The sequence below is a fragment of the Anomaloglossus baeobatrachus genome, chromosome 3 (assembly GCF_048569485.1).
Source record: "Anomaloglossus baeobatrachus isolate aAnoBae1 chromosome 3, aAnoBae1.hap1, whole genome shotgun sequence".
NCBI lineage: Eukaryota > Metazoa > Chordata > Amphibia > Anura > Aromobatidae > Anomaloglossus > Anomaloglossus baeobatrachus.
This window is the reverse complement of record NC_134355.1, coordinates 368,350,658-368,362,693: the sequence shown is the minus strand read 5'-3', so window position 1 is coordinate 368,362,693 and position 12,036 is coordinate 368,350,658. Positions and strand designations below refer to the sequence as shown.

The following is a 12,036-nucleotide window of genomic DNA, read 5'->3' as shown; positions in this document are numbered from 1 at the left end:
CTTTGCCATATTTTTGTATGCTAGCCAGGTACAGCAGGCAGGTACGAGCTGCCCCCAACCCCCAGCTGCCTATTTGTACCAGGCTGGGAACTAAAAATATAGGGAAGCCCTTTTTTTAATTATGTCATGAATTTCATAAAATAATTAAAAAAACCAACATGGGCTTCACCCCATTTTTGTGTCCAGCCAGGTACAACTAGGCAGTTGGGAATTGGAATCCGTAGCACAGGTTGGCCCAAGCTTTCTGCCCCCCCCCTTCCCGCTGCGAAATGCATTCCGCAGCCGCCCCAGAAAATGTCGCGTTCATAGAAGCGTCAACTTCTGGCGCTGTATCCAGCTCTTCCAGTGGCCCTGATGACGGGTGGCACGCTGGGTAATAAGGAGTTAATACCAGCTTTGTTTTACCAGCTAGTATTAGGCCAGAGATTCTTAATGTCAGGCAAATTTGACCCGGCCATTAAAAATCTCCAATAAAGGGTTAAACAAAAAGACACCACACAGAGAAAAAATACTTTATTAGAAATAAATACACAGACACTTTATGAGAAATAAATACATAGACACACTCCCTCTCACCCCTCCATGATCCTGGTCGTCTGTCTTCTTTCTTCTTCAACCCATGCATATCTGCTATATCAGACAGCACAGGGGAGGAAAAACGCTTCTGTTCCCCTGTGCTGTGTAATCACTCAATGAGTGAGCAGAGGCTGCGGGTTGGTAATCGGTGACATCATCGCTGCCACCATTGCCATAGTAACCTAACCCTCGGGTTACTATAGCAACGGTGATCTCCGATTACCTGATTCCATTTGCCGTGTTTCACCAGCTGTGGCAGCCAATCCCTGCATGTGGTCTGACTCTGTAAAGAGCACCCACATGCAGGGATAGAGAGCTGACCATGTGCTTGGGCGAGCACCGAGTACCGTCGAGATGCACTAACAGGACCTAGCATGATGTCATAGCCATGTGACCAATCTGCCAATGAGATAATAAAAAATTCATACGTGACTGGTCACATGCTATGACGTAGCGGAAGGTCCTTTGGTTACTGGGTGGCACAGCGATGATTATACTCGGAAGGAGAAGCAGCGGGCGACAGAGTGCAGGACGTGTCGCTGGACCTATAAGTATAATGACAATGTTTATTAACTGTATTCTTTATTTACAGCCCCCCCACCACATCACATAACTGTAAAGTCTAAAGGCCACTTTACACGCAACGACATCGCTAGCAAGATGTCGTTGGGGTCATGGAATTCGTGACGCACATCAGGCCTCATTAGCGACGTCGTTGCGTGTGAAACGCAGGAACGACCGTTAACGATTAATAATACTCACCATATCGTTGATCGTTGACACGTCGTTCTAATCACAAATATCGTTGCTGCTGCAGGTACGATGTTGTTCGTCGTTCCAGCAGCAGCACACATCGCTATGTGTGACACCGCAGGAGCGAGGAACATCACCTTACCTGCGTCCTCCGGCAATGAGGAAGGAAGGAGGTGGGCGGGATGTTACGGCCACTCATCTCCGCCCTTCCGCTTCAATTGGGTGGCCGCTTAGTGACACCGCTGTGACGCCGCACGGACAGCCCCCTTAGAAAGGAGGCGGTTCGCCGGCAACAGCGACATCACTAGGAAGGTAAGTACGTTTAACGGCTGTTAGCGATGTTGTGCGCCACGGGCAGCGATTTGCCCATGACGCACAACCGACGGGGGCAGGTGCTTTTACCAGCGACATCGCTAGCGATGTTGCTGTGTGTAAAGTGCCCTTAAGTTCGGGGTTCAGACAAAGTTCGCGCTATATCAAAACCTGATTGCAAACTTTACAAAACGTTCGAGCGAGTCTCCCGAACACCGAACATCGGGGGGTTCACCCATCCCTAAATGGGAACAATAACAAGTCTAAAACTGTACATAATACAACCATATTTATCTTGGCACTTGATTCCTACCCTCTCCTGCTTTTTGTCTTCAATTATTCAAAGAAGAATAATGCATTTTCTTATAGATATAATTGATATCTGCAGAGATGATCAAACAAATGACAAAAATATGTAGTGGAAACTTAATATTACATTTTGATCCTCACCACTTTTTTATTGCACGGGTGTCGCAGTATTAGATTACTCTATAGAGAAATCTAGAACTGAAATGAGACCCATGGCATCTGCTGTTTAAGGGCATGTTCACACTCATCACTTTCGTATCAAAAATGTCTGCAACTGAAATACCACTTCATATATGTGAATGGGGATATTTCTGTAAGACGTTCATTGATTTCTACTAATCCAATTTAAACACCTCTTCTGCTTATGCATAAACTCTACATTTCATAGGGACTGAAGATTATGGAAAATACTTTAGGGGAAACAAAGAAATAACTCAGTCTTGTAAATAATACTTGATAAATGGCTCAATTATGTATTCCTTCCTTTTATACTACAGGAATTAAAGTGGTTTACAATTTAAATAAAGTTCCTGGAGAAAGAGTTGTCACATTACAAGTTATGTGCACCAAATGTCGAGTACCAAGATATCTTCCAGTGCAGATGGATGAAGTGTACAAAGTTGTTCTTCCGGCTTTCATTGCTGATGGGGGAGATGGTTTTGCTATGCTGAAAAATGAGAGCTTGAGACATGACAGTGGTAAGTTCAGCACAATTCCCCTATGTGTATAAAATGGAATTAAAAAGCATTACGAATGTGTTGTGAAGACATAGATGCAGGGATAAAATTTAGCCCTGACATTTAAAACCACACAGACCAATGCCAGCTCCGACCCCTACCCTATATTGTGGTATATATTGCTTAAATTACTTTGCCTGCAGGAAAAGATTTACTACTACTACCTATATTTCCAATAATACAGCTATGTAAGTTTTTTTTATTAATTATTTTATTATTATTTTTATTATTATTATTAATAATAATAATAATAATAATAATAGACAAATAACACCAGACCAGAACCACATATTACCAATATGAACAGTAGTGATAATACCACCATACTGATCATTAAAGAAGTGTGGCGCCCCTGACCTGGTCAGGCACCACTGAGTACTGCACATGCTGGGGCAGTACAACACAGGTAATCGCAGAGGCTGACTAGGGTGTGGACACACAGATCACTAGTAACCAGAGCACATACACAGCTAGAGGGGACCCCTGAGCAGACTCAGGGAGGCGGCGTGGCCCTCGCCTCACAGCTAGCGGTGGGTGGTGTCACTGGGAACAAGGGAGATGTGCAGAGCAGCCAAAGGAGAAGGAAGTGGAGGAGTCGCATCTGGAGGGCAGAGCAGTGAGCAGGGCCCTTCCAGACACTGCACCGTTCGTGGCTGCTGGCGGGGGAGAAAGGGGCTACTTGGTAGTGTCGCCCGAAAACCACCTGGTGCAGAGTGGTGGCTGAGTACGGGGACTGCCAGTAGACCCTGCCCGCAGGGGTACAGGTCCCCAGAGCAGGGGGCCCATTCAGTTGGACTGCTTAACTTGCCGGTGAGGCCACTTTATGCGCCTCAGCAAACTTACACAGAGTCCGCAGCTACAGCAGCAACGAGGGACCCATAAGTGACTGATGGCAAGCAGCCAGAATTACTTGGTCCACGCTGCCCGCAAACGGGCCAGAAAGGGGATGCGACTTCCCTGGGTGATCCCAGCAGGACTTCAGGTCGGGGTCACCCCAAAACAAGAGGGGCTGGGAAGGCGAGTCAGCAGTCACCCCTACAACAGCCGAAGGGATACCTCGTTCTTCCTGGTCCACCACAGCATCGCCTGGGTTAGCTCACCCCTGCCATCTGAAGTGAGTAAAAATCCTGAAATACATTGCTGTTTTGTGTGTGAGTTCTTCTGTGACCTGTGGTACTACACACGGGCCCTGGGGCCAGCCTCACTCTCGGGAGGCCACCACACCTAACTGCACCCAACATCAGCCCCAGGCCTCCCCTAATCTGTAGTGGCGGTCACCCTGACCGCAAATACCGAAAGTGGCATCACGAATCCCCCATTGAAGTTAACCTACCTGTGACCAGAAGATTTCCAAACCTGTGGAGACCCTGCGATGACCTGCACCTGAAGGTAATGCGGGGCTACACAGAAGCACTCGCAAATTATTATTTTTTTTTATTTAATATGTGTGGAGACATGAAGGTCAGGGCTGCTCTCACCTGCTGGCCTTACTATCTTTAGAAAGACAGTTGACAACACAGGGTGAGGTTACCATACTCCGGAAAGACTTTATTGGGTTCTAAACCTACAACAGTACAGCATATTACAAAAATGACTATACCCCTCACAAATTTGTAAATAGTAGTGATTGTACAGCTTATATAACAGAGTAATTCTGGTGTGCCCTCTAATTAACTCACTGGAATCCTCTTCCACTCCTCCATAACAACATCATGGAGCTGGTGGCTGTTAGAGACCTTGCGCTCCTCCTCCTTACATTTGAGAATGCCCAACAAATGCTGAATAGGAGATATGCTTGGCCAGTCCACCACTTTTACCCTCAGTTTCTTTAGTAAGGTGGTGGTCATCTTGGAGGTGTGTTTGGGATCATTATTATGTTGGAATACTGCCCCGCAGCACAGATTCTAAAGGGAAGGGATCATGCTCTGCTTAATTATGTCACCGTACATGTTGGGATTCACGGTTTCCTTAATGAACAGTAGTTCCACACAGCCAGCAGCACTAAAGCAGCCTCAAAGCATGATACACCCACCACCATGCTTGACTGTGGGCAAGACACACTTCTCTTTGTTCTCCTCACCTTGTTGCCGCCTCACACACTTGACTCCATCAGAACCAAATAAGTTTGTAAGTCTTGGTCTCATCACACCATAAGACATGATTCCAGTAATCCATGTCCTTAGTCTGCTTGTCTTCAACAAACTGTGGGCTTTTTTATCCATCATCTTTAGAGGAGGCTACCTTTTGAGACAACAACCATGCAATCCAACTTGATCGATGTATGGTCTGAGCACTAACAAACTGAAGGCCACCACTTTAATCTCTGCAGCAATGCTGGGTGCACTCATATGTCTATTTTGAAAGACAAGCTCTGGATATGTCGCTGAGCATGTGCACTCGACATCTTTGTTCGACCATGGTGAGGCCTGTTCTGAGTGGAACCTGTCCACTGTATGGTCTGGCCAATCTTCCTATAGCCTAGGCCATCTTTATGTAGAGCAACAATTCTTTTTTTCAGATTCTTAGAGAATTTTTTGTAGTGAGGTGCCATGTTGAACTTCCAGTGACCAATTTAACACACCTGCTTCCCATTCACAGCTGAGACCTTGTAACCCTAATGAGTCACATAGCACCAGTGAGGGAAAATGGCTCTTGGGCACAATTTGGTCATTTTCTCTTAGAGGTGAAGTCACATTTGGTTCCAGCAGTTTTGACATTAATGGCTGTGTGTTGAGTTATTTAGAGGGCACACCAAATTTACATTGTTATACAATCTCTAATTAGAAACGTGTATTGATGCTCACCAAAGTCATATGAAACAAGCCAAGCAAGTGGTGGAACCAATTCTGTGAAGACAATAATAAAATATAACTTTTAATAGTTCCTAATTAAGATATTTTCCACACACTACATAAACGGTTGTAAAAACAACCAATATAATACAGTACGAAAGGCTGACATTATGCAGAGCTCCCACTGTATACACAAATAAGGACAATTACAGTAAGAGAAACTAGTCCCAAAACAAATCTCTCACTGTGTACACAGATGTTAATTACACAAATGCAACATCAATTGTATCCAACCAATTTCCATAATAGTACGTCAGAAAGGCAAATGATCACAATATAAAGTGCCATACAGTGTTGAGAAACGTCACCAAAACATACACATGGTCATAACTGCACACTGAGGTGAAATGAATCAAAAAAGACGTGTTGTCCAATAGAGGGGGGGAGGGGCAAAACAACAGCCTCACAATACCCCTCAGTGGCAAAAATCTGACCTTAGACGCTCCAAGACCTCCAGACGCGTTTCATAAATAGCTTAATCATCAGGCGATAATGGCCAGGAAACCAGAATCTTCAGAATAATATGGTCCTCCACCATAGTATGTCCGGGCAGCTGTGTTGTGCCCGGATGCTTTCTATTATTCCTGGTTTCTGGTGTGGAAAGAGTAGGTTAGTGTTCTAAAACAGTAGATTCAAAGCTACATGTGGCTCTCTAGCACTCTATGGCTGCACATCTTGTCACCTTATTCCTGTTCTACAGCTAAAACGATTGTGTCCTACTGGAACAAGGGCTGTTGCGGTGTTTCTTAAAGGTGTTGTCCTACAAAGTGTATTTTAATCAATACATATTGGAAAAATAATAACTTCCACAATTGGAGGTGTTTAAAAAAATGTCCCTGTGCTGAGATAATCTTATTGTATATACAGCTTAGGCAAAAATGAAGAGACCACTGCAACATTTTCAGTTTTTCTGATTTTCTCTTTTTTTTGAGTAAAATGTAAATTGTTCTTTTATTCTATAAACTTCTGACAATGTCTCCGAATTTCCAAGAAAAACATTTTGTATTTATTTTCTGAAAATGAGAAATGGTCAAAATAACAAAAAAAATGCATTGCTTTCAGACCACAAATATAATGCTAAGAAAACAAGTTGATAATCATTTAGAAACAACAATATTAATGTTTTAACTCAGGAATAATTCAGAAATCAATATTTTGTGGAATAACCATGAATTTTAATCACAGATTTCATACATCTTGGCATGCTTTCCACCAGTCTTTCACACTGCTTTTGGGTGACCTTATGCTACTCCTGGCGCAAACATTTAAGAAGTTCTGATGGCTTGTGACTATCCATCTTCCTCTTGATTACATTCCAGAGGTTTTCAATGGGGTTCAGGTCTGGAGATTGGGCTGGCCATGACAGGATTTTGATGTGGTGGTCCTTCATCCATACATTAATTGACCTAGCTGTGCAGCATGGTGTATTATCCTTGAAAAAAGTAGTTCTCAGAGTTGGGGAACATTGCCTCAGCAGAAGGAAGCTACTGTCTTTCTAGGATAACCTTGTATGCGGCTTGATTCATACAGTGCCTACAAGTAGTTTTCAACCCCCTGCAGATTTAGCAGGTTTGATAAGATGCAAATAAGTTAGAGCCTGCAAACTTCAAACAAGAGCAGGATTTATTAACAGATGCATAAATCTTACAAACCAACAAGTTATGTTGCTCAGTTAAATTTTAATAAATTTTCAACATAAAAGTGTGGGTCAATTATTATTCAACCCCTAGGTTTAATATTTTGTGGAATAACCCTTGTTTGCAATTACAGCTAATAATCGTCTTTTATAAGACCTGATCAGGCTGGCACAGGTCTCTGGAGTTATCTTGGCCCACTCCTCCATGCAGATCTTCTCCAAGTTAACTAGGTTCTTTGGGTGTCTCATGTGGACTTTAATCTTGAGCTCCTTCCACAAGTTTTCAATTGGGTTAAGGTCAGGAGACTGACTAGGCCACTGCAACATCTTGATTTTTTCCCTCTTGAACCAGGCCTTGGTTTTCTTGGCTGTGTGCTTTGGGTCGTTGTCTTGTTGGAAGATGAAATGACGACCCATCTTAAGATCCTTGATGGAGGAGCGGAGGTTCTTGGCCAAAATCTCCAGGTAGGCCATGCTATCCATCTTCCCATGGATGCGGACCAGATGGCCAGGCCCCTTGGCTGAGAAACAGCCCCACAGCATGATGCTGCCACCACCATGCTTGACTGTAGGGATGGTATTCTTGGGGTCGTATGCGGTGCCATCCAGTCTCCAAACGTCACGTGTGTGGTTGGCACCAAAGATCTCGATCTTGGTCTCATCAGACCAGAGAACCTTGAACCAGTCTGTCTCAGAGTCCTCCAAGTGATCATGAGCAAACTGTAGACGAGCCTTGACATGACGCTTTGAAAGTAAAGGTACCTTACGGGCTCGTCTGGAACGGAGACCATTGCGGTGGAGTATGTTACTTATGGTATTGACTGAAACCAATGTCCCCACTGCCATGAGATCTTCCCGGAGCTCATTCCTTGTTGTCCTTGGGTTAGCCTTGACTCTTCGGACAAGCCTGGCCTCGGCACGGGTGGAAACTTTCAAAGGCTGTCCAGGCCGTGGAAGGCTAACAGTAGTTCCATAAGCCTTCCACTTCCGGATGATGCTCCCAACAGTGGAGACAGGTAGGCCCAACTCCTTGGAAAGGGTTTTGTACCCCTTGCCAGCCTTGTGAACCTCCACGATCTTGTCTCTGATGGCCTTGGAATGCTCCTTTGTCTTTCCCATGTTGACCAAGTATGAGTGCTGTTCACAAGTTTGGGGAGGGTCTTAATTAGTCAGAAAAGGCTGGAAAAAGAGATAATTAATCCAAATATGTGAAGCTCATTGTTCTTTGTGCCTGAAATACTTCTTAATACTTTAGGGGAACCAAACAGAATTCTTGTGGTTTGAGGGGTTGAATAATAAATGACCCTCTGAATAAACTTTTCACAATTTAAAAAAAAAAAAAAAGAAATAACATTCTTTTTTGCTGCAGTGCATTTCACACTTCCAGGCTGATCTACAGTCCAAATGTCATAATGCCAAGTTAATTCCGAATGTGTAAACCTGCTAAATCTGCAGGGGGTTGAATACTACTTGTAGGCACTGTACATCCTTCGCAAAGTTTAATCTGCCCAATTCCAGCCTTGCTGAAGCATCCCCAGATCATCACCGATCCTATACCAAATTTCACAGTGGATACAAGACACTGTGGCTTCTACGCCTCTCTAGGTCTCCGTTTAGACGACCAGATGTTGTGCAAAGCTGAAAATGAGACCCATCAAAGAAGATTACTTTACTCCAGTCCTCTATGGTTCAATCCTTATGGTCTTTGGCAAACTTCAGCCTGGCTCTCCTTTGCTTCTCATTGGTGAAAGGCTTTTTTCTAGCTTTACATGACTTGAGCCCTGCCTGTAGGAGCCTGTTACAAACTGTTCTTGCCATGCACTTCACCCCAGCTGCCATTTGCCTTTCCTTTTGTAGGTCACTTGATGTCATCCTGCAGTTGCAGAGTGACATTCAAATAAGATGACGTCATCCCGGTCAGTGGAGAGTCGCTTTCGCCGTCTGCCGGTGTGTACTCTGGTTGGAATTCAACTGACACTGGAATGGAATGGCTGTCAGACATGTAGTGCAGTTCATTTTTTATAAAAATTTGCAATGGTCTCTTAATTTTTGCCAAAGCTGTATGTCTTTGTTATGTACTGTGTATTAGTTGTTTCTGACAATTCAAGAACATGGTCTAATCATACCACATCTCCTGGATGGGAAGGAATATATAGACATTACAACATGAGATAGCAAATTATTCTTTATTTGGCGTAAAACATTTTTTAATAATAGTCAGGGAAATGTTTTACCTCAAAAAAAGATCAGCTGTCATCCCCTGCTGTGCTCTCTGTATACTCTCTTTTGTATCCTCCCCAAGCCAGGAGATGTAGTATGATCAGACCATGTGCCTGTACGGTCAGACACAGCCATTACACAGTACACAGCAAGGGCACATATATTAGATTATCTGCGCTCAGGAATATTTTGTTAAACACATCCAATTATGGAAATTATTATTATTAATCCAGGATCTTTTGATTAAAATTAATTTTAAAATTAACTTTGGTCATGCGAAAACCATAATATCAGCAGGTAAAAATGGGGTATGAGCCACTTATAAGTCCTTCCTCCTTTTAATACCTAGTATGGTTCAATATCACTTGTCAAATTAAAAAGTGTTCCATAAGCTGGAAATAATTTAAAGACTTCTGGGATAGGAGCATGCTTGGTGGCTGGAAATGTGGCAAGCAGTGGAGTCATTTAGCTGTTTATTACTGTAAATTGTAGCTGGATCATGGGTAAGGTTGTCATGAGTTGACATCATTAGTAATACAATATTCAGTTTTAGATGATTAAATCTTACAGTGCTCTTTACATGCATATGTCTGTGCTCTTTAATATTCTTATTTGCTTTTTTTGTAGGTGATCTTGATGTAGCAGTGGTGGGAAATTATATTCATAGAATGTTTCGAATTTACTCTGCAGTGGAAGGAAGAATTCAGTTTTCTGAGGACTCTTTAAATTCTTCTTCAGTCGTCATTGAAATGAACTTGTCCTTGGTTTCATTGATGCTTTTATCTGTGCTTATACATAAAATACTCTGAACATCATTATGAAAGATGTAAAACAAAGATTTATTCTAAATATTAAATATAGTTTTGATCTGTATTTTCTATCAAAAAGTGAATATAATGCTACAAATCATGCTATACTTTTTTTAAATTGTAATATTTAGAAATTTCACGTTCCTAGATTCCCTTATGCTGCTTGTCCTACTGAAATGAGATTAAGGCAGAATAGGGGTGGGGGGGGGACGTCTGACTCTTCGCCTATGACCAATTTTAGCATATATTATTATTATTTTGCTTACTTATATATCGATATTAATTCCACAGTACTCTAAAGAAATCATTATCATTGTCCCAATCGGGGCTCGCAATCTAAATTCCCTATGAGTATGTCTTTGGAGTCTGTGAAGAAATCCACACAAATACAGAGACAGCATACAAACACCTAGCAGATGTTGTTCTTAACAAAATATACTCAGGCAAGTGAGGTTTAGGCCCCTTTCACACATCCGTGCAAAAAACTAATGTTTTGCACAATCCTATATATGTCCATCTGTGTGCTGTTTGTGTAGTATTCATTTGACATCTGAATAGCACATGGACTGCACAAACTTGTATTCTTACCTGTTTCCGGTGCTACTGTCACACTTGCTTCTGGGTCCACAGTCAGTGCAGTGAATATTCATGAGCATAATGAGCGGGTCCGTAAGCAAGTATGACAGCAGTGTCGGAGACAGCAGTGCCTAATGCCCATATTGCATGATGATATTGAGGTAGAAAAAATAATAATGAGCAAAAAATCCACTAATAGAGGTGACTACATTAGGCAGCAAATCGTAGCAGAGAAGAGACTTCAAATGCCTTATTGAGACTGGAAAAAGAAATAAGAGTATCCCGGCACACTATTACTCCCAAGTGAAAAAAACATGCAACTGTTCACAATGCAAAAATTCTTTTTATTTATATTGATCAAATCGTGCTGCAAATAATGAATTATGTTTCGTCCAATTAAGTCGACGTTTCGGCTGTAGGCCTTCGTCAGACTGGACTTTATCTGAACATGATGAACAAAAACACAAATCAATATCACATATACATAATATACAGCATGAAAAACAGTTTCCAACAACATGTTACAATGATAACACACTTCCTTGATAATGCCTGCACACCGGAGCAATCCTCAGTGCAGAACCGTCCACTCACAGACCGCACGTCCAGCACCAGTGTGGTAAGTAATGGTAGCCGACCTCCTTCTCCTTCTGCTATCTATGACTCCTGCATGCTGCCTGTGTTTTTCCTCATTTCCTCTGTTTATGACCTAAAGGTTACGGCCACTGGCGATTCCGGTCCTACCGGTGATATCATACACATGCAGCCTGGCATTTCCTATTGATTAGCAACACTTATTTGCCGCTAGAGTTATAGGATCAGGTATTTACTTTTTACTTTTTTCATATGGAGTTCACTCAGTCTACACTTTACCTGTTATATGGAACGTCCTTCTGCAACCTTCTCAATGTCTTTTTATGACCCTAAGGTTATGGCCTCTGGCGTTTCCGGTTCCTCCGGTGATATTTCATATAGTCGGCCTGAACAATTGGTAATACACCTATATATCCCTTACTCGCTAACAATATTGTATTGTAACCATGGATACGTTATCATATGTTTGGTTTCTCTTCACTATAGAGCCCGCACATACCCTGGTTTTGACATGTGAGGCGAATAAAAGTGATCCTATGCACATTTAGCACTAGGTATTCACCTTAATTTTTACATACATACCCATATAGGATAATATTGATTTACCTTTTTACATGACGTCTTGCATGAATGTTCACCAAGTTTTCTTGTCATTGAGGTAC

At 42.5% G+C, this 12,036-nt stretch overlaps 1 protein-coding gene across 1 annotated transcript in view; it reads left to right on the top strand.

Moving 5' to 3' along the window:
• Positions 1–11,081, top strand: part of NT5E (5'-nucleotidase ecto) — a 164,329-nt gene extending 153,248 nt beyond the window's left edge. Inside the window, exons 8-9 of the mRNA XM_075338420.1 lie at positions 2,448–2,648; positions 10,023–11,081. Of these exons, the coding sequence (XP_075194535.1) occupies positions 2,448–2,648; positions 10,023–10,204 (383 nt within the window). The 3' untranslated portion in view covers positions 10,205–11,081. The remainder of the gene's footprint in view (positions 1–2,447; positions 2,649–10,022) is intronic.
• The last annotated feature ends 955 nt before the right edge of the window (positions 11,082–12,036 follow it).